Source organism: Solanum verrucosum, unplaced genomic scaffold (assembly GCF_900185275.1).
Source record: "Solanum verrucosum unplaced genomic scaffold, falcon-dt-bn FXZP01000032.1, whole genome shotgun sequence".
Taxonomy (NCBI): Eukaryota; Viridiplantae; Streptophyta; class Magnoliopsida; order Solanales; family Solanaceae; genus Solanum; species Solanum verrucosum.
In genome coordinates, this window is record NW_026020569.1 from 1,093,001 (window position 1) to 1,112,613 (window position 19,613).

At 32.2% G+C, this 19,613-nt stretch overlaps 3 protein-coding genes across 4 annotated transcripts; 1 reads left to right on the forward strand and 2 right to left on the reverse strand.

The window, feature by feature from the left end:
• Positions 1-2,342: 2,342 nt before the first annotated feature.
• LOC125810871 (probable tRNA (guanine(26)-N(2))-dimethyltransferase 1) lies at positions 2,343-10,987 on the forward strand. Of its 2 annotated transcripts, XM_049490366.1 has the most exons (13): positions 2,343-2,614; positions 4,675-4,959; positions 5,055-5,142; positions 5,578-5,699; positions 5,915-6,054; positions 6,139-6,211; positions 6,506-6,594; positions 6,687-6,792; positions 8,259-8,471; positions 9,456-9,650; positions 9,799-9,876; positions 10,414-10,666; positions 10,770-10,987. In XM_049490366.1, exons 1-13 carry the CDS (start codon positions 2,486-2,488, stop codon positions 10,772-10,774), a joined length of 1,776 nt encoding a protein of 591 aa, XP_049346323.1. In that variant the 5' UTR covers positions 2,343-2,485; the 3' UTR covers positions 10,775-10,987. The 2 variants fall into 2 exon arrangements, with proteins under 2 accessions (XP_049346323.1, XP_049346322.1); XM_049490365.1 differs by having other exon boundaries at positions 10,414-10,987.
• Positions 10,988-11,525: 538 nt separating this feature from the next.
• LOC125811144 (UDP-arabinopyranose mutase 1) lies at positions 11,526-13,119 on the reverse strand. Its single transcript, XM_049490644.1, has 4 exons — positions 12,777-13,119; positions 12,436-12,686; positions 12,072-12,240; positions 11,526-11,986 (listed from the first exon to the last, which is right to left on the reverse strand). Exons 1-4 carry the CDS (start codon positions 13,080-13,082, stop codon positions 11,645-11,647), a joined length of 1,068 nt encoding a protein of 355 aa, XP_049346601.1. The 5' UTR covers positions 13,083-13,119; the 3' UTR covers positions 11,526-11,644.
• A 3,006-nt stretch (positions 13,120-16,125) lies between these two features.
• LOC125810749 (cytochrome P450 85A1) lies at positions 16,126-18,889 on the reverse strand. The gene is made up of 9 exons (XM_049490231.1): positions 18,606-18,889; positions 18,204-18,525; positions 17,969-18,118; positions 17,642-17,887; positions 17,464-17,550; positions 17,291-17,369; positions 16,664-16,770; positions 16,446-16,570; positions 16,126-16,362 (listed from the first exon to the last, which is right to left on the reverse strand). The coding sequence occupies exons 1-9, from the start codon at positions 18,794-18,796 to the stop codon at positions 16,275-16,277; spliced, it is 1,395 nt and encodes a 464-aa protein (XP_049346188.1). The 5' UTR covers positions 18,797-18,889; the 3' UTR covers positions 16,126-16,274.
• Between the last annotated feature and the right edge of the window lie 724 nt (positions 18,890-19,613).

Here is a 19,613-nt window from a genome sequence, read left to right on the forward strand (position 1 = left end):
ATAAAAAAAAATATTAAAAAAATCGTACAATACCTGCTTTCATAATAAATTTCTTTAGTTGAACTCTCAACTTTTTTTAATCGATTCTTAACAATAATGAATGCGAACAAAAAAAAGATGGAACAAATTCAACATACTCAGCTTCGTTATAATATTGAAATATAATTTTATTTGTCTTTTTGTTGACCAACAGTTGAAATTCAATTTACCTCTTATTTCACTATTTTCATTTGATTAATTATTACTCATTTTCTTTTTAATATAAACTTTAAACTTTTTTTTTGAACAAATTAGTGAATACCAATTTAATTGTGCCTAATTTAGAATAATCATCTAGTTGAGTGAATAATTTCTTTAAAATAAAAAAAATGAAAGCTATAAATTTGACTTTGATAAAACTGAGAAGTATAAGAGAATGATTCAAGTTAACAATATGTTATTCATGTGTTTGCATTATACCATCTTGGATGCATTGTCAAACACTTTATTTATAAATATAAAGAATTGTATAAATCAATTTCATATAATCACACAATGCATATCATTTGTATATTAATAATTATATCACAATTAATATAATATCCAACCATCAAACATTAGATTCAGTGTCATACACATATTAATTAAATTTCACACACGTTTCATCCATTAATTGTACAATTTGGATACACACTGATATTTTAAATTAGTGAATTCAAATGGTATGAAATATGTATATTACTAGTATCCTGAAATTATAATAGCCAAACAGTAATTCATATGTATATGGTATCTGATTGGAAGAAAACATATGATATTATATATCATCACATACTTAAATACAAAAAAGTTGTCCAAAAATTATATATAAAAAAAAACATGTAATTCTAAAAAAGTAGAAGGTGCAATCAACTATTTCAAATTTCTTGTATGTGGTCTTGGTGTAGGATAATTGGTGGTATCCGGAACATGTTCTTTTGCTATGCGAGATCCACCAAATTTGCTAGCAACCGTACCAGTAACTTCACTCTCATTGATCGCGCCATCCTCACTCTTTGTATATACAGTTAATAGACAATCACACTACTGTTAAAACACAATTCATACCATTTGTATACCATTATTATATCACAAATCATACAATATCCAACAATAAACTGTTTAATTAGAATTATACACATATTAATCAGATTTCATACACGTTTCATCCAAACAACTATTTCGAAAATAATATAAGAATAATTTGATATTTTTAGAAAAAAAACAGTAGTTTTAATAATGTGAAAATAAATTGAATATAATATTTACCCTAACAATTTTTGTCTTTCTTAGGTGTTGGGACTTCTGATTATTAAATAAATGAAAATTGATTTTTAAATAAAATTAATTTTAAATGATACGTCATAACTCGTAAATAAATTGTTATAAGTAAGAATTTTTTAAAAGTATATTTAAAACCCATAAAATTGACTCTTAAATGTATATAGAGTGTGGTTTTTCCTAAACAAAAATAGTAGTATAACTTTTTGATCAGTACGATATTTTCTAGTGGTTTAGAAGTGCATTTATTGAAGAACCAAAAATGAATCCTAATTTGTGATTTTTTAATTTATTTTTAAATGCTTTGATCGTTTCTGAACATATTACAAAAAGTAAAAGAAAAAGCTTAAAAAGTCAAAAGCACCCCCTTTTAATTGATATATATATCAAAAAAATTATTCCAAAATATTTACTTGGTTCATTTTTACTTGTCATATTTTACTTATCAAGAAAGAAAAGATTATTTTTTTTCATATTATATTCTTAACATTAATTACATATTTTTCAAGACCTAGAACTAAACATCAATTAATAGGAATAGTTTTATAAAATATCTGTATCAATCATTATTTTCTTAATAAATGTGCTAAATTTAAATATGTCAAGTAAAAATGAATAGAGAGTAGTGGTTAATTTAAACAATTAAGAGAGAATTAAATAATTTTTTCCGACTTTGTCATTAATATTAATTATTGCAGAATTAAGAGATACACAAATAAATAATAATTAATGATATATTAGTTAAGCAACCATCCTAATTAATTTTTTGCTTAAAAATTATATGAAATTTTATCATGACAATTAAAAAGGAATAAAGGAGTAATCATAACTTCCACACACTTCAAATATTAAAGTTATTTATATTTTATTAATTATAATAATTTATCATCTGGGATTTTTCTTTAAAAAATGTTTATTTATTTTTTTGTTTTAAAAAATGTCCTTTAAATTACAAAAATAATGTAAGTTCAAAATAATTACAATATTTTCCTTATAAAAAAAGAATATTTGGAAAACCGCAGCAACTGCCCAAGACTCCAAGAGGGGAAGAAGCACTAGGGTTTTTTGTGGTGCATTACTATATTTACTGTCTCCACTTTCTTTCCCCAAAAAATTCTTCTTTTTATTTGAGCATCATAATTGCCGCAATTAGGCGTTAGTTCCTCCATTATCACACAAACCGTCAATGGCGGGTGACGACGAAAAGAAGCAGAATGGAACTTCTTTTGATCTCAATGACTTCACCATCATCAAGGAAGGAGATGCTGAGATTCTTATGCATGCCAAAAATGAAGTTTTCTACAACAATTCCCAGGTCTTTTTTTTATTTTCAGATTATTATGCTTCAAAGCTTTATATGAAAGTGCTTATCTAATTCCCTATTTGCCTAAGCCTTACTGTAAGAGTTAACTGGACAAGTTATCAAAAGAGTTTTTTATTGCGACAAGACATGTTTTTAATTACATATTAGTATATAGAAATTTAAGAGAAATTTCATTCAGGCTACATCTAATGTAGCTTTGCTGGTGGAATGGCTAATGCGTATAATTTTTCCATCTGTCTATTTGGTCTGCCAATTGACTGATCTGCTATTGCCTATAGCTGTGTTGTACTTATATTGCATCCACCAAGGTAGTCTTGTTAGCTATTGAATATTGGGTGAGTTTAACTAGATAATTTAAAGGAACAGGGACATGGGTGTGTGATCTTGGGCTCTTGGCTAGATACTCTGGGACAAACTTAGATACCACATGCACAAACGGAAGAGAGATAAGGATCAATTCTGCTTGAGTGTTCTCTTATTGAGAACCAACCGTTTATATTTCGTTTTTTGGTCAAAGTTTAATATCCATCTATAGCATTGTCTTATTAGAGAATTATCCATTTGTACATTCTATAAGTTTTTAGTAAATTCTACAATTTCTAGAATTTGCAATGTTTTGAATGTAGGTGCTTCTTGAGTCATAGTTCTTGTAATGTGTGTGAGAGATAGACAAAACAACATTGCCAAAAGTGAACAGTGTAGAAAAACATTAAGGTCAAGCTCTGCTAGGAATTTAACAGAAAGCACTATTGAAGTGCAATCTTTGGCGAAAAATCCGTAGATGAGGGAAAAAATTAAAAAGTTGAATGTAACTATATTTATTATAAGACTAATCCAACATATCTATTTATAAATATAACAATTATGTAGATCATGAAATTGAAAAAAAAACACCATTCCTGGGGTATTTACCAGGACGAACAAATAAAAGAGCCCAAGACCAGAAGTGATATTGGATACCAATCACATTTGGGGAAAGTCTCTGTATCGTATTCGTCTAGAGTGGAGCTTCTTAGGTGCTTGACTATCTCTCATGGAAACCCCAGACTCCACTGCCAAGGTGAGTGCAAAAACCAAAAAATCGTTTTCATTATGGTTTTATAGACGAAAATTACTTAGTATGTTTGTATGCCAGAAAAGCCAAGAGGTCAACAAGTCCAGTTTAACTACAATTACTTGAATGGCTTTTGGATAACATCATTTTTCAAAATGTCATTCCTTTATCAAAATGCATCCTTCTTCGGCTCTGTGTGGCTTCAACTGTTCACGCAGCCCATCAAATAGTTAATTATCAACATGTTTTAGTTAATGATATACTGGTTATTACTACAAACCTCGAGATAATATTACAACAAAGGATGAATAAAAATACTGAGTTTGATTCAAAATGTTCATATTTCATCCCTTCATGAAGAATTACCAAACCATTTGATCCTTTGCTCAACTCTATGTTGCATCTGACAGATGTAATTGCTTAAAGCCAACCTCTTTTTTCTTATTATTTTTTTCGGTTAACTTTCTTCTCGGTGAAAAGGAGGTAGTTGGGAACTATATTACATTTACTCGTTTATTGGTGATATCAGGTTGTATCTACCGTGGGTGATACATTCTATTTTAGTAATTTTTTGGTGTACTAAAAAGGATCTTTGCAAATATCATTCTTGCTACATGTGTACATCTCCATGTAACATGGGCTCAGAATGTAACTAGTACCATCTTTTTAGGATAAACTGAGTAGTAGACGTTTCCTTTCTTTTTGACTTTGTGACAGCTCAATTCATGGTAACTTACTCATGCAGGAATTTCCACCTAGTAAATATTTTGGACAGGGTAATTTAGCCCTTTTAAGATGACTATTGGCAACTTGTACGCAAATATCTAGTCCTTGATGGTCTTGGCATGCCACACTGAAACAATTCTTGCTTGTATGGCACTTTGTGGTTTATTAATAGCGTTCAAAGTTACATCCCTTTATTCTCTATTCTATGTGGTAACATTTAAGGGCAGTGGTAGCCACCTTATTTTAGCTCATCCAAAACTACCTGCAACAGGTGAATAACAGAGATATGTCTATAGCTGTTTTGAGGACATTTATATCACAACGAAAGCAAGAGCATGACGCAATGTTAGCTAGACGAACCAAGGCTGGAAATAAGGCACCTAATGCTAAAGCGGAAAACCCAGGTGATTCAGTGCAGCATAATGGTGAATCCAATGATGGATCTGAAGTCTTGAAAGACGCATCCCATGGTGAATCATCTAGCATTCCAGTGGAACAGACTAAAAATCTACGGGGAAAAGGCCGAGAAGAACTAAAGCCTCCACGAGTTCTCGAGGTTTATTGGCCTTTTTTGTTGATTATTAAACGTTTATCAGAAATGAGGTTGTTGCTGTGGTTGACCAAATTTTTTCTTTCAATGTGACGTAACAGGCTCTCTCAGCTTCTGGATTGAGGGCTTTAAGGTATGCTCGTGAAGTAGAAGGAATTTGCCAGGTCGTGGCCCTTGACAATGATAAAGGTAATTCTATCTCAGTTTAGGTGGTGTTGCATAAAATGTCTAGTGCTGTTACAACACTAACCCTCACTGCCAACCATGGTAAAAGAAAAAGAAATGCATCTCTTTGGTCAAGAGATCACTGAGCAGTCACAAAAGTAAGAATGTTTGATGGAATGGATTTGAAACGTCTACCTAAGAGTGTGTTTTATATAAATCATTCAGGTACTGGCTTTACTGTTTAGGTATTAAAACTGTAAATTAATGTGAGGATAAAAGTGAATTCCTTATTGTCGTGATAAATATGAGATAAAACTGTGGCATAATTCAGAGAATATTATATAAGCTTTAACCAATAAATTTACTTGTCTTGTTTCAAAATATCTTTATAATAACTTGATACAGATATTACTTCTAATGTCCAATCCAGTATTTGACTAGGCATTCCTTATGTTGCAGCCTCTGTGGAAGCTTGCAGGAGAAACATAAAGTTTAATGGTTCAGTGGCATGCTCTAAGGTGGAGTCTCACCTTGCTGATGCGAGGGTTTATATGCTTACCCACCCAAACGAATTTGATGTGGTATGATATACAATAAATTATCATATTTATATTCTTCTGCATTTTTAATGAATGAAAGTTGTTCTTTGGTGCTGAATTAGTAAGTCAACCATGTTCAGGATATTTAGTTTACACATTAAATTTCTTATCCTGGGTTAATTGTATGTAAATAATTTTATGAATATCTATTTCAAGCTGAGCTATCATTCATACATTTTTGGTTAGTGTTGTTTCAGGTTGATCTCGATCCTTATGGAGCACCTTCTGTGTTCTTAGACTCAGCAGTTCAATCTGTTGCTGATGGAGGAATATTGATGTGTACCGCAACTGATATGGCAGTGTTATGTGCAGCAAATGGAGAAGTTTGCTATTCCAAGTAACCAAATAATCCCTTTGCTTATGGCGTTACATAATTTTATTAGTCATTATATCCTGCTTACGTGATCTCATCTGCAACTAGATATGGCTCCTATCCTTTGAGAGGAAAATATTGCCATGAAATGGCTTTGCGGATCCTTCTTGCGTCTATTGAGGTACTTCATTTGTGAACTTTTTGTTTATAGCTATTTTAAGCAGCGAGTAATGATTTCTGGCTACATTCATGCAATTTCTTTCTTTACGTACTTTTTTGCATTATCCTAAAATTAGCAGCCGCCCTTAGCATTTTGAAGTTTTATCAACAAACTAGAAAAATCTGTCACTTATAATTTAGTATAGAAATTAGAAGTTCATTAGCTTCTTTTTGTTAATCCTATATCCTAAATAACGGGCGCCTCTTTAATTTTTAGTTCTTAATTTTTTTTTATTTGTTTGTTATTTTATTTCAGAGCCATGCAAATCGATATAAGAGATATATAGTTCCAGTATTATCTGTTCAGATGGATTTCTATGTTCGCGTTTTTGTTCGTATATACACGTAAGTGTTCATCTTTTCTACAATTTAGCCAATTTTTCATAGGTTATCAACTTTCTCTCTATAGATGTGAGTTTTCTACTAATTGCTTGCAGTTCTGCAAGTGATGTGAAAAATACTCCTTTGAAGCTCTCATATGTCTATCAATGCATTGGCTGTGACTCATTTCATCTTCAGACAGTTGGGAGGACCGTCTCAAAGGTATTTCTACATTCACAATCTTTGAATATCTTACTCGTACAAGCTGGTTGTGCTGGATTGACCAGCTTATACTCTAATCTAGAAATCTTGGTAGATGAAAAAATGAGTGCCTAAAGATGCAGATTCATGGTACCTGCTAATGTTCTTCATCAGCCCATAGTCCACAAGTTTTATAACCCAACACTTACTGTGTGAAAATTCTTCCCTCAACTCTTGTCATATCCTGCCAAAGAAATGCTTGGACCTCAGGTGGATTGTTGGTTCTAGTGATATCTGCTCTGGAGGATGGAGTGGCCCTCGTTTAAGATAAAGCTTAGATGCTGCATTTTGTTATCTGAATTCACATAATTTATTTTTTATCTCGCTTAATGATGATCATAACATCAATTTTCCTTGCTTAAAGAAGAAGATAACATCAAGAAAATAGAACATTTAGGACCCGTTTGGTAGGAGGTATTAATCAAAATAGTCCATGGATTAAAATTTAGTCCAACAAAAACATTGTTTGGTTACTTTATTTAACCTAATCCATGGATTAGTTATACCTCATACAAGGTCTTATTTTATCCCTAGAAAAGGGAGGGATAACTAATCCAAGGTTTAACAATCCTTGGATAAGACCCCTAAATGACTAAACTATCCTCAAATATTTTTTCCTAATTATTTTTTTTGTAATTTAATGTTCATTTTTTTTATTTATATGAGAATATTTATAAATATTCTTTTAAATTCTTCAAATTCGTTCCATGTAATTTGATGATTTCACAAACTAATATTTGTTTCTCCGTGTTTGGTTTGTTATATTAGGTTGATTTTTTTCGTTTTTTTTAAATGTAGTTCGTCCATTGACCACTTGAACTATTTGTTTTTTTAAAAAAAAAAAATAAGCTTCGTGTATTTGAACAATTTAAGTAGCCTTAAATCTATGTTAAGTTTAATGTATATTTGACCAACAAAAAAATAGAAATATACCATGCTATCAATGATATCTATAGTGACATATCACACCTCAATAATAATAATAATTTATTTTTTCTAGATTTTAAACCAAACATAAGGTTAGGTGGGAAACAATGAACCAAGCACTTGATAAAAACTAAACCCTGCATTACTAAACCCTGCATTACTAATCCATGCGTTAGTAATCCCTGCATTATGCATCTTTGTACCAAACGACCCCTTAATCAACTTTAGAAGTCTCCAGGATCGGGTGTAACACGATCTAAATCCTATTTGCAAGCTTGTTTCTTCAATTGTTCTTTCTTTCATGTTGTTACCAGAATCATGACCTGCTAGGAATTTGGAGGAATCCCTTTTGGATTCTTGTATGTTCAATGGGGAAGTCCCTCCTCTTTGCCTTAGATCATGAGTTCAGTTAGTTGTACCTTTTAATCCTTAGTAGAGACTGTTTTAATACATATTTTCAAATATGGCCATTTATATATTTTAGTTTTCTGCTTATCTAGGATAAGAGTGTCCGATGCCTCCCTGGATTTGGCCCTGCGGTTCCTCAAGAGTGTAGTGATTGTGGTAAGAAATTCAACATGGGTGGACCCATATGGTCTGCCCCCATTCATGATCAAGAATGGGTAGCTGCCATGCTTGCAAATGTGAAATCAATGAAGGAACGCTATCCTGCTTATGAGCGGATCTCTGCTGTATTGACAACTGTATCAGAGGTGTGGTTTGCCTTAATATTTATATTATGCCTCTGTCCATAAGGCTGTTTCATTCTTTATTCCTTTTAAATATATCCAGAATATGTTACATAATTTAAAGAAATGAAAACTACTTGAAATTTTTGGCAAATTAAAGTAGCAATTACATTTTTTTTCACTTGTTGCTGATTTAGTATTAAACTCTTTTCCAATGAGATGAGAGGCACATAAACCTTTTTGGAGGTGTCAAGTTCGAAACCCCTTGCCAGCGAAAGCAAGGGGTTTGCCTTCTGGGTCGAGCTCGTCGCACCGGGCTTGCTTAGTGCGGGTTACCTCCCCTATGTGGTTTGCGAGCTATTGCATTGGAGCAGGGGTTTTGCGCACCCAAAGGGTAGCGGCAGCGGGTTTCCCTTGTCATCAAAAAAAAAGAAAAGATAACATATTATTCAATTGTCCTTTCCTGTTGAATGTAATTCTGCACGGGATCAGGAGATTGAGTTGGCGTGAAAATCCTTGGTATTTTTATGTCTTTTCTTTTCGTTTTGGTATAACAATTGTACCAATTGTTGAAGAAATATTGCATAATAGTGAAGAAGGTAGTTAACACAATTAGACATAGTAGATTTGTCGATAGGACTTTACCTGCTCTAATGGCCACAAATGTGAAGCTTGATCTTGTAATGGGGTTTCTAACGTGTTTTAAGGAAATATAAATTCAGTTAGGAATGTCAGTCCTTCAATCTACTCACAGTTCTACGTTGATGAATTTGACAAGTAACGGCGTGACTTTTACTGCTGGCACAGCAGCCCAATTTTTTTTGGGGGTACAGAAACTTTTGTCCTTCACTAGTTATTTGGAGACATTTGTTATTCACTGCAGATCCTATTGATGATAAATAGTTTAATCAGTTATTTATTCAGTGCAGATCATATTGACGAGGGACAGTTTAATCGGTTATTTTCGGTGGACGTTTTCTAAATTCTGATCAAAGAGTGCTTTTGCAGGAACTACCTGATATTCCTCTGTTTCTGAGTTTGCACAATCTCTGTGCAACACTGAAATGCACTTCTCCCTCAGCAGTAATATTTCGCTCTGCTGTGATAAACGCAGGATATCGCATATCAGGGACTCATGTGAATCCTTTGGGGTTGAAAACAGATGCTCCTATGAATGTTATTTGGGATATCATGCGTTGCTGGGTAAGTTTTAATCATTTGCTTGTTTTTGGCAGTTCTTGCTTGATATTCTTAGTATTAGCTTAAAAACACGCCTTTGCTTGTTTCATATGTTGACAATAAGACATCATTCTCCTTCTACCATCTTTAGCTGATAACGTTCTATTTGCAGGTCAGAAATCATCCTGTGAAAGCTCAACCATCTGACCAGTCTGGAAGTGTGATCCTTGCTAAGGAGCCTGTTCTGCAGGTGAACTTTAACCCTCTGGAAGTGTGACATTATTTTACCGCATCATTGTCATATGGCATAAAGTGTACTTTTTGGTCCAAACTATATTGAATTTAGACATATAAAGGTGTAAAATATAAGGACAAAATATTCCTTTTTTAAAAAAAGGACAAAATATGAATGTGAGATTCTGGTCTATATTCTTAATAATTCCTGTACCCGTCTCCTTGACTTCCAATACCTGGGAATCATTTTAGGTATAAGATATCACCATATGTCACTGGAGACTTGGTTCTGGTGCTGCAAATCCATCTTTTGCACTAGTCACTATATCTTTTTAAAAAATTTTTTTTTTTTACCTTGACTCCTCCTTTCACTGAGGTCTGTGATTTTGAAGCAACACCCACATAGGACTGTCATGAAAATTCTAGCTTTTTGTACACATTACAAGTTGTTGACATGTGTGTACGTGTACGATAACTCACTTTTTATTTTCAATCAAGAGTACAATCTTTTAATTCTCATATCTGGAACATTGATCTTGGTGTAATATTACAGGCTAATTTTGCTCGGGCTGTTGCATCCCTTAGCCAGGCACAAGCCAAGAAGGTTGCTCGTTTCCTCCCTAATCCTGAGAGGAATTGGGGTCCAAAACTAAGGGCAGGCCGGCAGATCACCAGTAAGCATGTGTCTCTTTTGGGTCCTAAAGCATTGAATGGCGATGGTAGCAACCATGAGAATGGCGATGGTAGCAACCATGAGAATGGTGATGGTAGCAACCATGAGGATGTCGAGGAGCCTGCAGCCAAGCGTAAGAAGACCGAAGAATCTGATTCATAACTTATATATCTTGGCCAAGTGTCTGCAGTTATTATCCCATCATAATCCATCTCTTCTGCTGCATTTTCTTGCAGAGTGAGATCCATCCTCTTTCTGATAACTGTGATAACGCCTATTGATAATGTGGAGGATTTCATCTTGTTTATCTCAAGTACTTTTTAATTTTTAAAGGTAGTAAGGCTATTTATATTTATTTTGTTTTTCCCATTTTACCTTTATTTCAATCTTAATTCCAGTTGCTGTATTAAATTTTGATTTTGATTTTCATTTATCAGAAAACTACTGTGTAACATGGCTTGCGTTGTCTGTTTGGTCTTCCATGTCGACGAACATTAGTTAATTTTTCTTCTGATGCTTGACGATTAAAGTAATCATTCTGTAATATTGATAAAAAAAATGATACTGATCGGAGTTAAATTCAGAGAAAGTTGCAATCTGTTTTGTCTAATGTTTATGGTACTGAGTGGTCATTTCTTCAAATTTGTTCGTGAGAATTCTTAATTAGTATATCTGAGTATTGATTTAGGATTAGTAAATTCTAAACATGCAAAAAGGGTCCTTATATTATTAATTGTTGCTAGATAAATCATTTGTTAATCAGGTATGTCAAAAGATAGATGGTAGAAAGCACAGGTTTTGTAGAAAAGAGAAGTAAATTAAAATTTTCATATGGTCTTCGCATAAAAGCGAAGACCTATGGTTTATTACAGTTTACAAGAATTAAAGGAGGAGTTTTACACCCACAAATACTCCAAATATAGACTTCCCCTACAACTCCCAAGTTCACTAGCCCTGCCTTCGGCATCCCTTACTTGGTAACAACTTCGGACATGACCAGCTCCTATAGTGTGAGGGGTGGTGTGTACACAACGAAAAAATTATATAAATCCAAAGCTATAAAATACTGCAAGTAAACTAAGAAGTTACAAAAAAAAAACTATGAAATGATTTATTTGGAAGCAGCATTGGTAGCTTTGGCAGAGTCTTTAGTAGGAGGATTGAGCTCATCCCAAGCTTCAATCCAAGTGACCATAGCATCAGCAAGCTTCACAAAATAAGGATCAATTTTCCCAAGTTTTTCATTAACCTGCTTGGCCATTTCAACATAGCATTTCTGGACAGTAGTTGACTCTTTAGACAGGTTTATTTGCTGGAAAAATGGAATGATTTCTTCTTGCCAGAATATTCCATTGTACTCTTTCTTCAGGTTCACAAATGGATTACTAGCCTTGCTGTGGTAGATGTAGGGTAATCCAGTCTTGATACCTAACCCCAAGTGATCACATATAACCTGCCAGTTTGTTTAGAGTTTAAGTTCTATGCATTAACACGTAAAAATATCCACATATTTCAATCACATAATAAAAGTAGCGAACCTTGCAGCACCAACCAGCCCACATATCGTCGTAACGTCCAATAGGCTGACCATCTCCCATGAGTCCAAAGTACATAGCAGGACCAATAAGGTCACGGTCAAATGCCAGATTCATACCACACATTGGGAAGAGTGTACCCTTTGGGATTGTTAACACGGTATCAACATACCTATCAATACGATTTCAATCACAAGCAGATTCAAAATTTACAAAGTTTTTATATATAAATATTCCCATCATTGAATTCAATGTACTTTTGACATATATAGTGGTTATAACTTATTAAAACTTGCATTAATTAGACCGTTTAAAAATTATTACGTATATAAGTGAAATTCGTGTAAAAAATAAAGAGGAGATCGACCTAGTATTCCTCTCGAGAGGCTTGACAAGTTGAGTAGGTGCATCATAATCAGGTATGTTGAGCCATAGTCCATGAGAGACTGCAGTTGAGACACCCTCACGTAGGCTAAAAGGGTATCCACGCACAAAATCAGCACCATCTCTAAATGGATCATAAAGTGTGTTGAAGAAATAGGGTGTTGATGGACAAAGAAGATTCTTTATGTGTTGTTCCAATGCATTTATATCTTTACCACTTGGGTCCTTTGCAACCTATCAATTCAATTTTCACAAAATATAAAAAAAAAAAAAAACTAAAAACGCCATATAATAATAGAGTTTCTTAAGGGGATATGATCTTACGAAACAATCATCATCAATGGTGAAAATATACTTCTTCTTGGAGACCATATAACCAAAGCAACGACAAGCCGAGTCTTTGAATGAAATGCAAGAAGCCCTCGGGCCCAAAATCTTGTTAATGTCATTACGATTGTAGAGCTCATAATCAAAGCCATCAGGAACCTTAATAGTCTTTGAAGGATCACCATCTTGTACAATAATTAAATGATATTGCTCAAAAAATGGCCTCCACATCTCAAGAAAATCTAAATTTCTTATGGTTGGTATCACAATGTCTAGCTCATCTTTCAAAGGAACAGTAGCCATTTTCAGAGGATTTTTTTTTTTCCTTCAATTCAATTTTAGCAATGGGAAGAATATATTTTAGTGAGAAATGGGAAGAGCTTTTATACATTGAAAGTCACAGTAAAGGGTGATGACACGTGTGGGGTGTGTGAAAAGGTTATTGTTACTGACTTTGTCAAAAGCATGCAATGTCCGTCCCATACTAACTGTTATTGGCAACATGGACCTATGCATATAAATCGCTTATAATTTAAGTTTTATATTTTATCAATACATAATTCTTTTATGAATTGTAAAGTTATGTACAAATAAATTCCTTCATTTAAAATATGAAATGATATGCCTGAGCCAAGTAGCCAATAACAGATATGGCATACTTTTGACAAAGTCAATAACTATAACCATATATATGAATTTTATCATGAAAGATATATAAAATGTGGAATTCGTTTTTGGTATCCTCAACTTGTTTAACATTTGCATTTTTAAGCTAACCATTAGTCCATTACAATGAAGAATTCTAGTATTATGATGGTTCACTTTTACTTGTCTATTATATTGAAAATAAAATTTTAATTTATTTATTTTAGTATATCAAGAGAAAATAATTTTCTTTTTTGTTTTATCTTTAGCATTAATTATTCATTTCTAAGTCCACTAAAACTATACCTAATTAATATGGATATCATGATTAAAAAAATATACTTAATATTTCTTAAAATATGGGAAAAATTAATTATGAACAACTAAAGTGAATAGAGGAAGTAAGGTTAAAGCTAGACCTTTAATTGCAGTTGCGTTAATTAAAAAAATAATCTCATAACACAAAGTCAATAATAAAAATTAGGAGGAAACTAGCCGACAGTGTAGCATAACTTTGTTAAGCCATAAAAAAGTATAGCCCTTACTTTTGAATGAGAAAAAAAAAAAAGGAATCCTATATTTGTGGTTGGCTTGAATCACGGAAAATTGAGTTTATTAAACAACTTGCAAATAAAAATAAAAAAATCCACAAATTTCTCTGACAAGTGGATAATTACCAAACTGTTATGAATCTTTAGGGAATGATCAATTCACAAAGCGATATATAAATCAGCTCGTTAAAGGGAGGCTGAAACCTTAAAATTCATTAAAAGAGCTTCAACTCTTCAAAAGGAGACTGAAACCTTAGAGTTCAATGGAAGAGAGAACTCTAATCTCCTGTTTTTTTTGCTCAATTATGACTTCCCGATTTATTCATCAAAAGTCCTTTTAAATAGGAGTTTTATTACATCAATAGGAAGTCTAATTCTTATGAAAGTAAGAGACTAAATCCTATTCCAAACTAATAACTATAACTTAACCTATTCTAGAACTCTTTCTTTTTTTCAATTCACGAAAATTATTTTAACATATTTATGATGCATAGGACTATGCAATTACTACGGAAGAAAATACAACTGTTACTTCCGAACGAATCAGCTCAAAAAGTTTCAAAATGCCAATAGTTTTTTGTTTATGGATGTGTGGAGTGTATTTTTTATGGTCATCAATAATTACAAATTAATTGACAAGAACTTTAGTAAGTAGATGGAACGTTGATGGTCCCATTATTCCTCTAGTTATTTGTCTGCTTCAGTCAAACTAGAATCAATCGATCTAGTTTTTTTCCGATTTTTTCAAAAACATTAATAAATGCACAATCTAGAAAGTGATGTATCACTGATTTTCATACATTAACTACATATAATAATAAAAAAGATGAACTTATTTTTGATAAGTATATAATTACCAATGAATACATATTAATTAATCATCAATTATATAATGGAGATCCAGTATATGATATGTATAAGTAAGATATATTGATTTTAGACCGACGTAAAGTGGAAATTTAACAATTATTGGGTTTATGGGTCTTAAATTGTAGGCTTAAATTAATAATTACAATATAAAGTAAATAATTGCTAAAATAATTTTCTAATTTGTTTAAGTAATAAAATATAAATAAATTTATTATCAGTTTATTGTTAATATTAAAAGTGTTGGATTAAAATTTGTAACTTAAAACTAATTTTAATAAAATATATTAAAAAAATACATATATACCAAAAAATAACCAGATAGGGCTGCTTATTTTTTTCTTATGGGACTAGCTAGATACAGCGGTAGTATTCCTAAAAGATATATAGCATTTAACTTCAGTAGCATTATTATTTATGAAAATAAAAATTAATTCTAATAATAAAAATGTTAGTCATTTGTTTGTCATACATTATCTTGGATCTTTATAGTAAAAATATTATTTATTAGTATGAAATTTGAATTGTTTATTTTAACGTTCAAAATATTTAATATAAAAAGGATACTTAAGACAACCTTCAATATTATTTTAAATTTAAGTAAATATTTTTGGACAAATTACTTAACTATATTCTTTTACTTACCTTAATATCCATTTATCCCTACTTATTTCAAAAATCCCTTATTTACCTATGTATCTCGCATGTATCCCGTGCACAACGCTATGTATCTCGCTATGTGGAATGTATCAAACCTAATGTATCCCGTGCACAACGCTATGTCTCCCACAAACATCATTTTTAAGGGATTTTTGGTAAATAGAAAACTAAATGAGATAGGATGTTATTTAGTACTTATAATATGTGGTTCCTATAATTTATACAATATTTTTTATAAAATTCACTACTATTATTGGTTAGAACCTCAAAATTTTGAAGCCCTTTATTAACTTTGACATTTGGGCCACACCTGACTGCTAGTTGAGTTACTATACTATGAGAACTCCTGTGTTAAATGGGCTTCGAATATGTGTGGGCCGGTCAACATTCAGAAAGATTAATGGGCTTCGAATGTGTGGGCCGGTCAACATGAGAAAAAGTTAATGGGCTTCAATATATGTGGGCCGTTCTTCATTCAGAAAGGTTAATGGGCTTTAACTTACTAATTTTCATTATTTTCGCGCTGGTACATTAATGATTTCGGGTCCCTTTATTCATTTATTGTTTTTTTTTTTTTCTTATAACAACTGCGTAGAAGTAATTAGCACTGTATAAGATTGATCAACTCTGCAAAAAATTGTGTTTAATTCGTGATTATGTTAGCGGGAATAATAATTAAATTGTACATCCCATGTTACTCTGAGCTTTGCATCCTACAAATCTCTTCTTCTTTTTTTGAATTTTTTTGCTCTGTACATTCATGAATTGATAGTTAGTGAGTTGAAACTCTAATCCGTAGACCATTTGGTGCTTCAACTCTTGGAAACTTCATCAGTTTATCTCCTCCTACTTCTTCCCATCTGCATAAACCATAACACAATTTCCATTCAGTAACATATCGATACGCGATAAAATTAATAAAATTTATATATATAGTAATTACCTGTATTTTGTTACGAAGTAATGAAGAAATGTAGAAATTTCTGCTACACCAAGTTCCTTTCCTGGACATTGTCTAGTACCACCTCCAAATACCAAAAATGAGTTTTGGTGTTCCAGGCTCTTATCCTATAATTAGAACCATTATTATTAGTTAACTCCCATTTCAAAAGCAAATTAAGCATATATATTATTGGGTACGTGTAATTCAACAATACTAACCATCCATCTCCATGGATTGAATGTATACGGATCAGGATAAAGTCTTGAATCGTAATTCAACTCCCTCGTATATACGTATATTCTCCATCCTTTAGGAATGACATACCCTAAAAAAGTACACATAAAAATAATAATAATAAGACCAAGTATACATAAAGTAGTAATTATTATATGATAGGAAATAATATTAGGGAATTGTACTTTCCCAAAAAGTTTAAGAGACGACACATGGGTCAGGAAGGGAGACTGTATAGGCTGGAATGGTAGGTGTGCCATGTGGATTGTGGTATTAGAGGGTCCATAACACAAAAGATGATCCTATACTATATACATCTATTATTATTTTAAACATTTTAATCAGTCTATATGAGAAGAATATTGTCCCTGCATCTGATGCTCATAATTTCACCAAATCACTCAAATACATAACAAATATATAATGACTTTAAGTTTTACATTTAATAATTAAAATGTTATATCATCGAATCATCTTTACTTGTTACTTTTAAGTCCACATTTAAACGAAACTGATGTGTAAATATTCTTTGAATGACTTGCAAAAGACGATCAATCAATAAAAAACTTTAATTTAACATGCATGAGATTTTCCCATATAATAGTACTTACCATTTATTTCCATATCTTGAGTTGTTTTTCTCAAAACCCCATTTACTATTGTTGCTAGCCTGGAGGTCTCTAAAATCACCTGCACAAGCAATAATATATATACATTCAATATATTGATTTATCTTTTAATAATTTACTTCGATGTAAGTAAACGTGTTTATATAGACACTTACAGCTCGTGTGAACCGCATTGCCTTGTAATCGTTGTAATCAATAGGATCCTCAGGTTTTTTCTTTTCTCTAATAGCCATGTGTTCTTTCTGCAGAAAGATAAAAATTAAGGTTATAAATTAAGAAGAATTAAAACAGCAATGTAGTTAATTAACTGATTTTTAATATTTTTGGACTTACTCTGAGTTCTTCAAGAACTTTTGGATGATCATGAAGATATTTAACAGCCATCATAGAAGTAGTGGAAACAGTTTCATAGCCAGAGTACAAAATAGTTATAATCAAATCAATCATCTCATCATCTGTTAATTTGAATCGACTTGCTTCTTCATTCATCAGATAACCAAGCATATCGTGTTGAATTTGCTTCGAAGCTCTTCTCTCTTCTATTAAGGTTCTTAATAAGTTGACAATAATTTTCCTTGCCTGAGAGACATTTTTCCTAAATTATTAGATGCTCTGTGAAAGCGGTATATAACATGTTAAAATACACTGATAGTATTTTACCTGAAATCCGCGATGATAGTTGGTGTTGGGAAGATTTATAGGTAGTGAAAGAGTGCCTAATACTAGATTGAAGAATTCAGGCATGAATTCTTGAGCTAAAGAGGTAGATTCAATCCCAGCAATTTGCTTCAACGATGATAGAAATGCCATCTAATTGAAAACTCACTCAGATTAGAACAGGGGAAAAAACAGAGGTGAAATAAATTTGGCAAGACTGAGTTAGTGACTGACTGACCTTATTGGTTTTTTCTTGAATGTCAATAACTTTATTATCCCAATTGTTCAAGTGGGATCTCATGAACTCATCAATTTTGGGCAAAAGTTGATCTCTGATCATTGTAGGGCTAATTAGAGATAACAATGCACCCCTCATGTACTTGTGAGCTGAACCATTGACAGCTGCAATATTACATTTACCTAAAATATCTAGCATAGACTGTGGGTATCCTGGGACCAGTCCTTTTGCCTCATTCACAAGTATATATCTATTCAGTTCTGGATCCATTGAAACAATTGTTGGGCAACCAAGTATGTGTGATTTGAAAAAACTCCCATATCTGATACCACAACAAATTTTAATCAGACTTGTGGTACAGTTCAAGTGATTGAGAGCAAAATATGTAATGACTGAATTTACCTGGCTCTTTGGTTTTTCATGAAACTTGGACCAAGTTTAAGAAACTCAGTAGTTTCACCAAAAAGTGGCCAACCCATAGTACCAGGGGGCAAGTTTTTGTTGTTATACTTGACTTGATTCCATCTTAATAAAGCAGTACAAAAGATGCATAGGCCAAAAAAGGAAGAAAGGAAAACAAAGAAGAAGGCCATTGATGCAGCAAAAGAAGTTACCAACCACCTCACAGACAGAGTAGTCTAAATGGTATGGACTTCCTTACTGTTATTATACTTCACAAGAGGAGAACTTTAAGTCATAATAGTTAGCCAAGCGTGTGCTCTGTTTATATAGACTCTCCTACATCAAGAGGAGATGGGTTTTTTTCCACTTAAAAAAGGACACAGGGACCACTAACGTTGTGGTTGGATGGATTATTTCGTCATCTTTAATCAAAAGTCTCGTAATTTAAACTTTGAAATACTTATTCGATATAAATTTAAATTAGTATAATTATCAAAACAGAAATGAAGATTTTATCTGGCTTATTTTGCTAAAAGTCTAATGAGATAAGTAATTTTCAATTATTAAATGATATTACTATTGACTTTCAAATATCGAATAATATAAATCTTGATTAATCAAACGAGTGATTTTTGAATAGATAATTAAAAAAAAAAGAAATATAGAAGGATTTGTGGTGGGGAGGTGGCCTAATACGTCAAAACCCCACGCTCTACAAAGGAAAAAAGGTCAGTGTTTCTGAGCCTCGGGTAACAAAAACTTCATAAATGGCAGTGTCTTTTACTGCAGAGTTAATTTATTTAATTTTTTTATCTCACATCCGTTGTTTGATATTTATATTGGAGACCAATAAATTTAAATTTGTGATACAAGCTGACTCCATACTCAGAACTCAAATCCAAAATCTATGATTAAGGAGTAACACATAAAAATACTGCATGTATTATTTTTTCTAATACATTCTATTAAATGATTCCTAAGAATACTTACCACTTCGCCACGCGGATT

What these genes read in the sequence shown, in the direction of transcription:
- LOC125810871 (XM_049490365.1), top strand. Translation starts at nt 2,486, where the DNA reads ATGGCGGGTGACGACGAAAAGAAGCAGAATGGAACTTCTTTTGATCTC. An exon ending in GGGATATCATGCGTTGCTGG is followed by an intron (nt 9,651 to 9,798) that starts GTAAGTTTTAAT and finishes TTCTATTTGCAG; the next exon opens with GTCAGAAATCATCCTGTGAA. An exon ending in CTAAGGAGCCTGTTCTGCAG is followed by an intron (nt 9,877 to 10,413) that starts GTGAACTTTAAC and finishes GTAATATTACAG; the next exon opens with GCTAATTTTGCTCGGGCTGT.
- LOC125810749 (XM_049490231.1), bottom strand. Translation starts at nt 18,796, where the DNA reads ATGGCCTTCTTCTTTGTTTTCCTTTCTTCCTTTTTTGGCCTATGCATC. An exon ending in TTCAAGAAAAAACCAATAAG is followed by an intron (nt 18,119 to 18,203) that starts GTCAGTCAGTCA and finishes GTTTTCAATTAG; the next exon opens with ATGGCATTTCTATCATCGTT. An exon ending in AAGTTCTTGAAGAACTCAGA is followed by an intron (nt 17,551 to 17,641) that starts GTAAGTCCAAAA and finishes ATCTTTCTGCAG; the next exon opens with AAAGAACACATGGCTATTAG.
- LOC125811144 (XM_049490644.1), bottom strand. Translation starts at nt 13,082, where the DNA reads ATGGCTACTGTTCCTTTGAAAGATGAGCTAGACATTGTGATACCAACC. An exon ending in CCTCTCGAGAGGAATACTAG is followed by an intron (nt 12,241 to 12,435) that starts GTCGATCTCCTC and finishes TCGTATTGATAG; the next exon opens with GTATGTTGATACCGTGTTAA. An exon ending in GGGCTGGTTGGTGCTGCAAG is followed by an intron (nt 11,987 to 12,071) that starts GTTCGCTACTTT and finishes ACAAACTGGCAG; the next exon opens with GTTATATGTGATCACTTGGG.